This window comes from Enhydra lutris, unplaced genomic scaffold, assembly GCF_002288905.1.
Source record: "Enhydra lutris kenyoni isolate GAN:26980312 unplaced genomic scaffold, ASM228890v2 scaffoldscaffold3, whole genome shotgun sequence".
Lineage (NCBI taxonomy): Eukaryota > Metazoa > Chordata > Mammalia > Carnivora > Mustelidae > Enhydra > Enhydra lutris.
Window position 1 is genome coordinate 24,432,783 of NW_019154087.1, and position 13,915 is coordinate 24,446,697.

At 35.4% G+C, this 13,915-nt stretch overlaps 1 protein-coding gene across 3 annotated transcripts in view; it reads left to right on the forward strand.

Annotated features, from left to right (window-relative positions):
• Positions 1-13,915, forward strand: part of LOC111154891 (TBC1 domain containing kinase) — a 207,720-nt gene that overhangs the window by 178,303 nt on the left and 15,502 nt on the right. For all 3 annotated transcript variants that reach the window (XM_022514848.1, XM_022514839.1, XM_022514856.1), the window contains one exon: positions 8,569-8,728. In XM_022514848.1, the coding sequence (XP_022370556.1) occupies positions 8,569-8,728 (160 nt within the window). The remainder of the gene's footprint in view (positions 1-8,568; positions 8,729-13,915) is intronic.

Below are 13,915 nucleotides of genomic sequence, written 5' to 3' on the forward strand. Positions count from 1 at the left end.
GGCTAACACAATTCTTATGTCTTCATATAGGTGAAAATTTTTTTGTAATTTGTTCTTTCAGGAGATTAAGAATCTAAAAATAAGTTTTATCTCATCTTGTTTACCTTTGTAAAATAATTGAAATGATTATTTATGTAAGAGAGGGAAGCATTTACTTTTCAGCAAATTAAGTTACTGTCTACCAATGAATTTAAGAGTTAGCCTTAACCCTCTAGAACCCTCCTATGTGTATAAGGGAGTAAAAGCATCTTTTTCTTCTACCCGTCTAAGTTCTTGCTCGGCTTCTGTAAGAGAAGACAAATTGACAAGAGAAAAGCATACAAATTTATTTAATATAAGTTTTATATAACATGGGAGCCTTCATAAGGAAATGAAGATCTGGAGAAGTGGTTAAACCTGAGAATTTTTATGCTAGGCTTGATGAGGAGTAGACAGTGGCAAGAACACATGATAGGGCAAGAACATATGAGCTAAATTTAGTTAAGCTAAGGGAAACTTAGCAAGGCCTGTTTGTTCAGATTCCTTTTAGTGTCCCTCTGTCTTAGAGGTAAGGATGTCCCCATCCCCTGAGTATAGGGAGGGCATCCCTCAGTTGACAGTTTTATTTCTTGATTCAGGGAAAGGTCAGAAAGTCTTTTCTGCACATGCCATTTCTCAAATTCCTTCACCTTAAAATATTTAGTATACCAAGATGCCATATTTTGGGATATTATACCCTGAACCCCATTACCTGAAAGTCTGCTAAAGCTTTAGTTATTTAGCTTATAAGTATTCTCAGTTAAAATACAAGTACCCTGTAAGAGGTAATATTTTAATCTATTATCAATTTTTGTGATAGTGGATTAGGAGAAGCATATCAACAATCTGAGGGAACTACCCCTAACTTCAGTAGGGCCCAGTAGTGCAAGTAAGGAATATAGAAAAGGAAAGCTGGAGAACATGAAGACAGACTTTACCCATGTGACAATAAAGACATAATCCCAATTCACAGATAAGAAGGAAAGATAATCTAATCTAGAGATAATCTAATCTAAGTTCTTATTATTAGAGCTGAACAGTTTATGTCAGAGAAGCTAAACAGCTAAGTTTATGTTGAAATTGTATTTTATTTTTATAAGAAAGAAACATGAAATGTTAATCTAGGCAAAGATTTAAGTCAGTTATATTGTTCTAATAAATTACAGGGATTTCAGATGAAACAATAATTGCATATTTTTTGACAAGAGATATTTTAATAAAATGAGCATTTGTAGAGATAAAGGTTACTCATAATACTTAAAAGTTAATTCACCAAAAACTACAACTTTTGGAGTACCATTCCAAAATGGTATTCAGCTAATATAACACAGCTTTCAAAAATAGAAAACAAAAATGGATCAAATAAAAAGAGCATTCTAAAATCTATCATTAGAGTGGAACATTTTTTATACACAACTCTCTGGAACATACTAGAGGAACATTCAATAACCACAAAGGCTTGAGCAAAACAGATAATGAGCTGGACCCAGAGACACAGAGCACTGCTGGCTACAAACATTCTTTTCAAGCTTGCATGGAACACTTCTGAAAATTGACCACATGTAGAGCCAGAAAGCATATCTAAACATTTCAAAAGTTTAATATAATTCTATAAAGACAATGAAGCTTGGTTACGATCAATAACAAAAACATTAAAAATACAACATATGGTGGAAATATATAAACACATTTGAAACAATGTCAAACTACATACTGTAGTTCTAATTAAATATTTATGATTGAAAACTAACAAAATTACTAATTATCCAAACTTTGTTAGAGATTCAGCTCTAATAATAAAGAGATAGCCAAAGCTTCCATAATAGAAGAAAGTCTGAAAAATGGGCTGTGCATTTTTAAAAAGATTTATTTATGTAATTCAGAGAGAGAGAGCATGAGCAGGAGGGGCAGTGGTAGATGGAGAGAGAGAGAATCTCAAGTTGAATCCATGCTAACTGCAGAGCCCAATGCAGGGCTCAATCTTACCACCCTGAGATCACCACCTGAGCAGAAACTAAGAGTTCCAAGCTGAACCAGTTGTTCCACCCAGGCACCCCTGGGCCATGTATTTGGTTGGAGGTAGGAAAAGAATAATAAACACGGGGGAACCTGGGTGGCTCAGTTGGTTAAGCCTCTCACTCTTGATCTCAGTATAGGTATTGATCTCAGGATCAGGGAATTCAAGCCCTGCCTTGGGTTCCATGTGGGAGTGGAGCCTTAAGACAACCTCTTTCCATCGTCCTCACTCTTGTTCCAACATGTGATCCAATTGGGTTTAAAGAGTTAATAACCCATTGTGCTTCAACTGGGTTTAAAGTGTTTAAAGAGTTAATAACCCATTGTGCTCAGGTTCTTATAGTCTCATATAAGTCATATAGTCTCATATATATAGTCTCTTATAGTATTGCATCTCTGTATAAGTTTCTCTAAGAGGAGTCCAGAAAGTCCACTCCTCCAAGGTGTAATCCACAGCCACACCAACAAAGGTCACAATCCAGATAATCTAAATAATCACACATGTGCTGGATTGAATCAAGGAATATCATCAATGTTCACAGAAGAGCCAGGAGCCCCAGAGTCTTGAGAACCACAGGGCTCGGTGTCTGAAAACATGCTTGCTCAGTGGAAGTTCACTTCCTCCTGTCCTTTAATGCTCTCCTTGCCTCTGAGCCTTGCTTGCACCTGGCATCATGACACTCAGGTTCAGCCGCACAATGACCAGCACAAGTTGCCCTGTGAGGCACTGAGCAAACCCAGTAAGTGCATATTTTAAAGGGGCAATAGAAAGTGTTTCTCATATAATAACATAAATTTCATAAGTAATGGCAACTTCAAAGATAATACACAGCCAAACTGTTATTTTCTTTAATGGTTCTAAATAGAGTTTCAAATTTTCTAGAGTTCATATTAGAAGTGGTCTCAGTCATGTAAATGTGGCACCAACTGATACTATCTGTAAACGGAAATACTTTGAAGGAATATTCTTCTCATATCCTTGAATTCAAGACTGAGATTTTTGCAGCCTTATTTGTAAAGCACTTACATTTTTTAATATCCAAATCTATAGGAAAAACAACTTCAGGCTTAAATTTTTTAATTTGAAAAACACATAAACTCAGTTGTTTTTATTATTATACCACATTATTCATCCTTAGTAAATGCTAGTATTGCTCTTGTCTCTGTGTCCTGAAGAATTAGTTTCTAAAAATTTCTTCAAAATAATTTAGAGATATTTGTGTTCAGAGCAGAATAGATATTAAGGAGGTTTAGTAAGATTTTTTTCTCATCCCATTTGGGTCTAGGTTCAAGCTACCTGAATTAAAATTTCTAGCTAGTTGTATTCCTGTATCTCAATAGACCTTGTATAATATGGGAGTATATGGTGGTCACTGCTGGAATGCCTCTACTGTCTGGATTAATAGTGAGTTGTGAAGGTACATTAACTGTTGAAGAGCTCCCATTTTTCTGAGACCCACCCATTGCCCCAGTTCTGGAGTATCATGTAGTCTCACTCAATCAACCAGTCAAGCCTGATTAATGACTTACTTTGCCAGGCAATGAGGAAACAGATTTAAGTCAGAACCCTTGTTGACCAGGAGTTCACAGTCTTATGGCTGAGACCATTACATAGATAATTACAATACAATGTGAAATGATCTATGTTTGAGGCACCCCCAGAAGGCCATGGAATATAAGGATGGTGACCCAAACTAGGTGATACCTGAGATGGGTCTTGAAAGAGAAATAGAAGTTACCCCAGGAATGAAGAGGAAAAGGACATTTTAGACTGAAAAAAAAAAAAAACACCATACTGTATGATTGCACAGAGAGGGTGAGAAGGACACATTGAGGAAATTTCACGTACTCTGGATATGCATGGCTAGAATACATGCAGGTAGAAAATGACACTACAGTAGGCAGCTTCGGTGGAGAATATAACATGCTAAGAAATTTGAGTTTTATTCCAAAGACTATGAGAAAGCATTAAAGAATTTTAATCAGATAAGTAGCATGCTCACATTTGTACTTTGTAGGGATTAGTGCAGTATGAAACAAGATAAGAGTGGAGGTAATGGTGCAGGCAGGACCAGAAGGATGGAATCACCCAGAGATTTGATATGCATAAACATTTCTCTGTATTTGCAGTCACAAAGGGCGGGATCTCTAGCTTTGCCCTAAAATACATCAGTTTTGGTAAACCCTTTGGGTCAATACCCATGCTGGAGAAAAATCCAGAGAAATGCCTTTTATCGTTGTTTCTTTCCCTTTTCTCATACTATGTATTTAAAAAAGATAATTTTGGATCATGCCACTTGATGTATTCGTAGGTGCTGGTGCCAGTAGCTAGGAAGCCAGGATATATTTAACATATTTGATGCTGACCCAAGTTATTCTAGGTTCGACACAATTCTGAAATTCATTTACTCAACAAATACATAAGCACTGTATTGAAGCATTATAAGAGTCCATATATGAGATAAATACAGATCCTGTAAATTGTTTAAAGTCTTGATGGAAGTCAAGTACATTAGCATCAGCATGTTTTATACAAGGTCAAATTGCTATCATGAAAGATGTGCAGATACTATAGGAAGGGAAATTTTCATGGAGGAAACACTTAAAGGATGGGTAACGTTTGAACACTCAAAAAAACTGGAGAAAGGATATTTAGGCAGAGAAAGCTGCAGGAGCGAGGCGGCACATGTACTGGAAACAGTGTTTGACTTGGTTTGGTTGGTAGTGAAGTGTAGTTTGTGCTTAGTCATGAGGGCTCAACTGAGAAAATTGGTCAGCCATAAAAGGTTTCTCAATAAGGACGTGAATAATCAGAACTTGGTTTTTAAATTTTTAATCTAACAATATTGTGAATAGAATGGATTTCCAAGAGAAAAGATAAGAGCTGAAGGAAACAAAAAACTACCACAATAGTCTGCACTCAAAAGAATTAGTGTGTGAAATAGATAAGTGGTCATGGGAATAGAGATAGGAGAATGGGATTTATTAGTGCTCTAGAATGTTGGCTGTTGCCACTGATGAGATTTAAACTGATTTGGTGGATGATGATGCCATTCAAAGGAAGCAGCAACAGATTTAGCAAGAAGAAATAGTGGTCTCTAAAGATATAGTTTTATATTAATTTATCTATTTAGTTACATTATATATGAGGAAACTATGTGCTTAATTCCACATTCTCTTTTGGCTTTTGATATACTAAATGTATAGCCTTTACTTTGGACTCTATAACATTAATTATAATTAGTTAACATAGCAACCAAACAAGCCCACAAAGTGGTCTGATGAAATGCTCGTGTACTTCCTATATAGAGGTATGAAGTCACCAAGTGTGGTACACAACAAAAATGCCCTGCTCTTTTAGGGTTTAGAAAAATATGAGATTGTTTCTCTGTTACATTTTGAGCTGTTGGATATTTTAAAGCAATTACTAAATCCTTTTGTCAATCTCATTCTTCTCTGCTATTTGCCAGTAACATAGTTAAGGATAGATATTTAGAGGTTTGACCAACCTAAGAGCATTCATGCTTACCTAATCTTATTTGCACTAGAATTTTACAACAAGCATGTTCTTGGATGAGTGCTTTTAAATGTTTTCCAAGACTTTTTGATTGAACTAAACTAAGGAGAGGGGAGGTATGGCTTAAAGTTTTGTTTCTGTTGTGCTTTATCTTTCAAAATTTTAAGATAGCCGAAAAAGGGATTGGAATAGTTTTTGCACTTTGGATTATAACTTTCTTAAATCAAAAAATCTCTGCTGCCATCATATTTTGTCAAGCATTTTAACATTTAATATAGTTTTTTTTTAATCTATATTTTTTTCAAAAATCTAATGAGTTTGGGGGGGAATATTAGTTGCTTGTGGCATAATATTTTAAAACCCTATGACTCTTACATTTTTTAAAAAAAAGTCTAGAGGAAATGCCTCTATTGAGCACATAAACTATAAAGCACAGCCAACAGAAAATTGTAGGATAGTAACAAGTTTAACATTCTGCTTGAAATGTTTATCTCTTCAACCACCCTGTCCCACCTCTATTCCATCCCTTTGCCTAATTAAGTTTTGTTAATTCTGATTTTAACTCAGCTATCACTTGCTTTCTCAGTGAAAACCTTCCCTGTCCTCCCCAAGTTGATATAATCTATCAGAGTATTCTATCCATCTCTTTCAGAATAGTTTTCACAGTTATTTTATATTTATTTGAAGAGTTATTTGATTAATGGTAACATTTAAGAATGTCTTCCTCAGGACATCTGGGTGGCTCAATTGGTTAAGTTGGTTAAGACCTCATTTGGTTAAGACCTGCCTTTGCCGCAGGTCATGATTTCAGGGTCCCAGGATGGAGCCTACCTTGGGCTCCCTGCTCAGCTACTTCTCCCTTTCCCTCTGCCTCTCCGCACTACTTGTGTACACGTTCACTCTCACTCTCTCCCCCACCCTCTCCCTCAATCTAAAATAAATAAATAAAAATCTAAAAAAAAAAAAAAAGTCTTCCTCCATAGACTCTATATGAAGAATCATCTTTTTAATTGTACTATTAAATTATTTGGTGGGGGAAAAAAAGTTATTCGTTGGGGGGTAGGGGTATGTGTATATTTTTTCTTTCTTTTTTTTTTTTTTAAAGATATATGGGCCTTTATTTTCAAAATTACTGTGGCAAACCTGGAAAGTTCAGGAAGCACAATATGTAAAACATCATGGCATTTATTGGCAGGAACAGATATTATTGACAGATAATAAATAATAACATTAAGTGGGATCTCATATTTCAAACAAATTTAAATACCTTGAGAATAATTAGAAGACTAAATTCATAATTATTATTTAATCTACCTCTCTGGTTTTATCATCTACCACTTCTTGAAATATACTGTGGCTTAGTAAGGGGCATATATTTTTCTTTAAGATCATATGATATTACTAAATATTTTAAATTAATTTATGATTTTAATTCCAAAACTAAAATACTCAATGAAACCATAAGAACCCTTCTAAAGTGCAAATATAAGAACACACGACCCCTTTACAAAGCATGAAGTTGGAAAGAATGGAAATGTCATCTAAGTTCACTTGAGAAATAGCCCACAACAAAAGGGTTTCCAATCAATGCTAATGACCTAACAACTCTAAAGAGAGTCCTGTTTAGCAGTCACTTGCCTGAAGTAGATAGGTTTTGCAGTTATCAACTTAGATCAGAGAACTTCTGATTGACTATATTACTCGCAGAGCTGTAAAATAATCATGGTTTTAGTAATGAACTCAAAGCCATAAATACTGTGCAACCCCCAGAATTGATATTGATTTGCTGCATCCTGATCCCTTTTGCAATACTTCATTTAATCACAAATGTCTTCTTTGTTTTTGTTTTTTTAAGATTTATTTATTTATTTGACACAGAGAGAGAGAGCACAAGCAAGGGGAGGGAGAGGGAGAAGCAGGTTCTTCCCGAGTGAGGAGCCTGATGTGGGGCTCAGTCCCAGGACCCAGAGATCATGACCGGAGCCCAAGGCAGATGCCTAACCAACTGAGCCACCCAGGCACCCCTCAGGAAAGTCTTCTTTAAATTTTCCACTCATCTTCTTCCTTTCTTCTTTCCATTCCGTTTTCATATTTAACTTTTTTTTTTTTCTTAGCAGTACCTTTCTTCGTTTAGATAAAATACTCACGTGAGCATTCAAGATGTTAAAAACCATCAAAAGTTCAGGGGGGGAAAAAATAAAAACCAGAAGTAAAACCAAATGAATTACTGAAGTAATAATTAGTAAAAGCTTATTATGTGCATACTAAAGAACACAGTCTACAAGTTTGGAGCACTCAAAACAAATAGATGGACTGAGCCTGTTATAAAGAAGCTTATATGATGTGGAGGTAATAACTATTTTTCAGTTTAGTTACAATATTAGAATTTTCCTAAATGAGAGCGAATTGGTTAGGGGTTATCTCATATCAATTTGGGGCAACAATTTACGTTTTGTTTATGATTTTCAGAGGCATAAGCAAGGAGTGACCAATGTTAAGTTAGCTTCACTTGTCTTGCACAATAAGCCAAACTAAACTTTGCTTGTATGACTAAACTAGTTTTGCCTGTTCAGGGAATTTTTAAATCTGGTCTCTGTTCATGTTTGATTTTTTTTTTAATTATTTTTTATAAACATATAATATATTTTTATCCCCGGGGTACAGGTCTGTGAATCGCCAGGTTTACACACTTCACAGCACTCACCATAGCACATACCCTCCCCAATGTCCATAACCCCACCCCCCTTCTCCCAACCCCCCTCCCCCCAGCAACCCTCAGTTTGTTTTGTGAGATTAAGAGTCACTTATGGTTTGTCTCCCTCCCAATCCCATCTTGTTTCCTTTATTCTTCTCCTACCCCCTTAACCCCCCATGTTGCATCGCCACTTCCTCATATCAGGGGTGTTCGTGTTTGATTTTAACCTACTATCTTCTGCGAATCAATTCCCTCTGTGAGTTTCCCTCACACACTCAAGTCTACACACAAATAAATGTTTTCCTTAATCTTTCCTTCTCAGTTTTATTCGGGGTCATATTTCAGGCAGCATCAACATTCCATTTAGTGCTGCCTTCACTGCAGAAGGGGAGCTTACCCAGGGCCCTTTCACTGCTGTCCTCCAGAGCTTCAAAGGGAAGGTCATTGTCATCGTGGGGCATGTGGCAAAGCACACAGCAGAGGTAAGTGGACTTAGAAGCGGCATATGAACATAATGATGTGTTATCTGCCTTTCATAACGGTTTGTCTAAGAGTATATTTCTTTAGGAGTTGGTCACAAATCAAATGAGCTTTGAAGTTCTGACTATTTTCTTACACTGAAGAGTTTGTTCACCTTTCCCAGTAAAAGAATTAACACTTTTCCTCAGTGTGCAACATCAAGATCAGTAATAAACTTAGAAAGAGCCAAATGATAGCCTAAGTTGTTTTTGTTTTGTTTTGTTTTTGTTTTTGAACTTCATTCTGAAATTGCACAGAAGTAGCTTCAGTTCCTTCCATGGGAGAAGCACACTGGGGCTTGATTGGGGGCTCTGAAAGCTGATCATGATAGAATTTATTGGATCTGGGGATTTTGTTTACTATAGCCTCAAAGCTTTTTGATGATAGAGAATTCAGGAAGGATATCAACTTTCAGATACGAGGAGGATATGAAGAAATAAAAAGTCTTCCCTCTTCCCTAACTATGTTCTTAGCAAATTGAGGATAAAACAAAGAGTAGCTTATGGAGGTCAAAAATATCAGTTATTTTTTATAAAAGACAAGTTTGAGAATATAGTTTAAGATGAGAGCCAAATGTGTTTCCTCATAAATCCCCCAGGATTGGTGAACATACCCAGATGTAGGCAACATTGAACCAGGACAGGCCCTTTTTCTAAGGGGAGGGAAGAATCTGCTCCTGGAAAAGTAGCAGACATGGTTTGCTCCCTGCAGGTAACTTATTCCCAAAAGGAAGAAGGGCAAGGCAGAGCCTTCCCTAATTTACCAATCAAATCAATCAGTCCTCCGCTACCCTAGGCAGAGTGAATAAAGGGACAAAAAGAAAGTTAGGAATATACTTAAAAAATTCTTCTTCAAAGAAATCACCAGTGGAAATAAAGTACTACCCTCTAATATGTATTCTTTAATGTCTATATATCCTGAATAATCTAGAAATAATCTAGAAATAATCTATATATACTGAATAGTCAGAGGAGAATTTTAATATAAAACTTTTGGTCATAGACTATTCTAAGCATCCAATAATCCTTGTCTCAGAGGTATAGGGCTAATGATAACAATAGTTTTTGACACTAAATGAAGGTCATCCTTGATGAAAAAGTTTAATTGAACATACCAAAGAAGTATCTGAGTGAATATTAGTTATGTCATATTATCACTTACCCCCTCTTTTATATATTATGTCTGATATCTGACAGGGAATAATTTAAATACACCTATTTCAGAGGAAGTCAGTATACTAAATGACAAATGTGCAATTTTAAGTAAAAGAGAACATTTTAGAACTAAAATCATCATGGTATCTAAATTGTTTTTATGTAAATTGTTAGACAATAATTACTACTCTTATTTTGCTATGTAATACTGCTGTTGCTACATTAATCTATATTGTCACAGCATTCCAATGAAAAATATCAATTTTCAATTATAATGCATATCAATACATTCAAGCCACAGAATTAGTATGGAAAAGCACATATTTCTGGGTTCCAAGTAATAGACAGCTTTAGGAAGAAATCCTTACAATGATAATAATCCCAGTTATTGACTGGTCTTTGTAAGTAGCAAGTACTTTCCATATGTCATTTCATTCTTCTCAACATTCTTCTATGAGGGAGACATTATTCTATGCATTTTACACATGAGAAAATCTTGGACTCAAAGTTAATTTGAGAAAAACGTAGACTCAAAGTTTAATATGCCATGATTGAAACATGAATCCGTATGAACTCTACAGGCCACCCCCTTAACTCAGTGAATTCTTAAGGCTTTTGAGTCTGAATGCTGCCATTGGTCCTGTTTTTTATCTTTATTTTTTAGGTAGGCTTGTTCTGACTTTTTACTGATCCCAATAGTTCTTTCCAGCCTATGAAATCAAGACCTGAAATAAACTTTTATGCTCTTCAAGATAACAAGCTTATGACTCTATTTTTATAAAGCATTCATCATTTGAAAGATGGTTATCTAAATAATAGACCCTATGATTTAATCTTCTTAAATATGACAGATGTTTTCAAGCATCCTACTCATTGTACAAATCTCTAGAATTGTGTCTTAATTTTACCATAAAGGTTAAAATATATATATAAATAAATAGATAACTAATTTATTTCATTAAATAATCAATTATAGGGATGCCTGGGTGGCTCAGTTGGTTGTCTGTCTTCAGCTCAGGTCATGATCCAAGTCCTGGGATTGAGTCCCACATCGGGCTCCTTGCTCACTGGGGAGCCTGGTTTTCCCTCAGCCTGCCATCCCCCCTGCTTGTTCTCTCTTTCTCTGGCAAATAAATAAATAAAATATTTTTTAAATGAATAAATTATCAATTACAAAGCATCTGTCCTTGGTTATATGCAAAACCCATAACATGCTATAATCTATCATAGCGCAAATAAATTTAAAAGTTCAAAATATGAAGGAAATCTGGAAGCATGAATATAGTTAAGTAATAACAATATATGATAAGAAAAGTAATACATGAAGAGCCATCACATTATGAATAAATTAGCCAATGTCTTCAAACTGCATGGTCATTAGTGCTTATAGACAACAATGACTGAACAAATTGTATACTCAGCTATTCATGCTTCAGTCCAACATCAGGAAATTATTTTTGAGAAACAAATTAAGTATTTGCATAGAGATATATCTTAAAAATTTTTCTCACCATGGGACTAAAAAGAACTTCAGTTATTTATTTGCTTATGCTGTTCCGTCATCTTTTTATCTACTGTTCAGATCTGTATGACTTTACTAATGCTTCCCCACCACCACCATATAGAAGCATCTCAATTTAAAATTATTTACTGGAATTCTATGTATCCAATGTTGTTGTAGCCTTTATTTGCTCCACCTTTTATTCTAGATCCATTCTCTACACTTCTTCACCCTGTTCTCTGCCTTAGGAGGCTGGCTTCCATGTTCTCTGGCTTCAAGCTGTTGAGCTAATGGGGAGTTCTGACAAGTTACCAGAGGGAAAGAGTCAAGAATATTTATCCCTCTGTATTCTTCACTCAAAAATTATCTCAAGTTTGCTATATTCTTCTACGGAAGGTTAACACTTGTCTCCAGAAAGCCTTCTCTAACTACTCCCTTTTTCCAGCTGCTAATTTCTTTGGCTCTAAGGATGAAGAAAATATGCAAATGACCAATAAGCCCATGAAAAGATACTTGACATCATTAGTCTTTAGTAAAATGCAAATCAAAACCATAGTGAGATATCACCCAACTGTTGGCAAGGATATGGAGAAATTGGAAAGAAATTCTAGCTCAAGGCTGGTAGGAATGTAAAATGATGCACCTTCTATAGAAATCACTTTAGGAGTTTGGCAATTCCTTCAAAACATAAATGTAGTATTACATTATGACCAGCAATTCCATTCTTATGTAAATACCCAAAAGAATAGAAAACAAGAGCTCAAACAGATCATACTTGTATGCCAGTGTCTATAGCACCACTATAGCCAAAAGGTGGAAACAACCCAAGTATCTATCAACAGATGAATGAATAAACAGAATGTGGTATATACATATAGTGTAATATTATTCAGCCTTAAAAAAGAATGAAGTTCTGATACATGCTACAACATGGGTGAACCGTAGAAACATCATGGTAAATTGGAATAAGCCAAACACTAAAGGACAAATATTCTTTGATTCCACTTAAATGGACCATCTAGAATGGCAAATTCATGGAGACAGAAAGTAAATTAGTGTTCTAATGGGCTGAGAGAGGAGAGAATGGGAGTTTTTTTTAATGTGTACAGAGTTTCTCTTTGGGATGATAAGAAATTTTGGAAATAACTACTGGTGACAATTGTACACTATTGTGAATGTACCTAATGCCACTGAATTGTACACCTAAAAATGGTTAAAATAGCAATTTTTGAAAAGTTCGAGGGTTTGATATGTTCAGACTATCCTACTGTCCACAGTTCATCTGAGCCCTACAATTTTCCGTCACACAGTAGTATAGATTCTTTCATAAGAGCTCTTCTGATCAGGGCTCATCTTTTACCCTTGTTAGTATTGAAACACACGCACACACACACACACACACACACACACAGTGATTTCCAAGCAAGTAAGGTTTTCTTCTGAGTTGAAATCAGTGCACTGTAGCTGGCAGAGTCCTATTTTGAAAAGATTAAGAGAGTCCCAGTTGAATGCTGTGAAAAGGAAGTGGAGGTGCCAATTCTAGTTAGCATAGTTACAGATTATCTTTGGAAAAGTTTATGGTTTCTGTGCCAAACCCATATTTGGACTAGGGAATTTTTTACTCACAAAACAGTAGATGCTGATTGTAATTTTCCCAATTTTACATCTTCTGTTACAATCTAATAAAAGAGCTAGACTGAAAATCCAACAAATAAAAATATTAAGTAAAATAGACTATAGCTCAATAAAAGAAAAGGGTCCTTAATATTCAATTTAACAAGTAGCAAAATATCATTGAGCAACTGCAAGAAAGGAAAAAAATGAGCCACTTATCTAGTGTGTGACAGTATTAAAATCATCTGTTTGACGTACAAATTAGAACCAGAGTGTCTTTTGTAATACAAATATGAAAGATTTACTCTGTAATGGTCAAGTGTATTGAATATATTGTCAAAAATGACATAGGAGAAAGCAAAATAGATCTGAGAATTATAGCTTATTTGTGTACCTGACTATAATTGAAAGATCCATGATCCCATTTTACTTATGTATTCACTATTTCCTGTAATTACAACTGATTAGCAATTTATTGGTTTCTTTGTAATTACCACTTCATAAGTCTCTTGTATTTGGCCTAGCTATCACGCTAAATACACTAGGAAACCTTTAGAATCTGCCATTTCTTAGCTAGCTAAAACGTTGCTTTCCCCTGAACAGGGCAAAAAAGGAGGACTACAATGATCCTAATTTAATTAGAGTACCACATAGGACTTCTCTAAGTCATACTGAATCTCACTTGTCAGGTAATCTTTAACTCACCTTATACTACAGGTTAAATAAAGAAGTGAGCTATTATATAATCAAGCACATCCAGATATTCTGAGAACAATGTCGGGTCAGCATCAAGGAATGTCAGGTAGTCTCAAGTGAGTTAAGTGGAGTTCTAAGTCTCTGAGTTGTATACTACTGCTCCAAGGGTGGGTCAGATTTTGTGC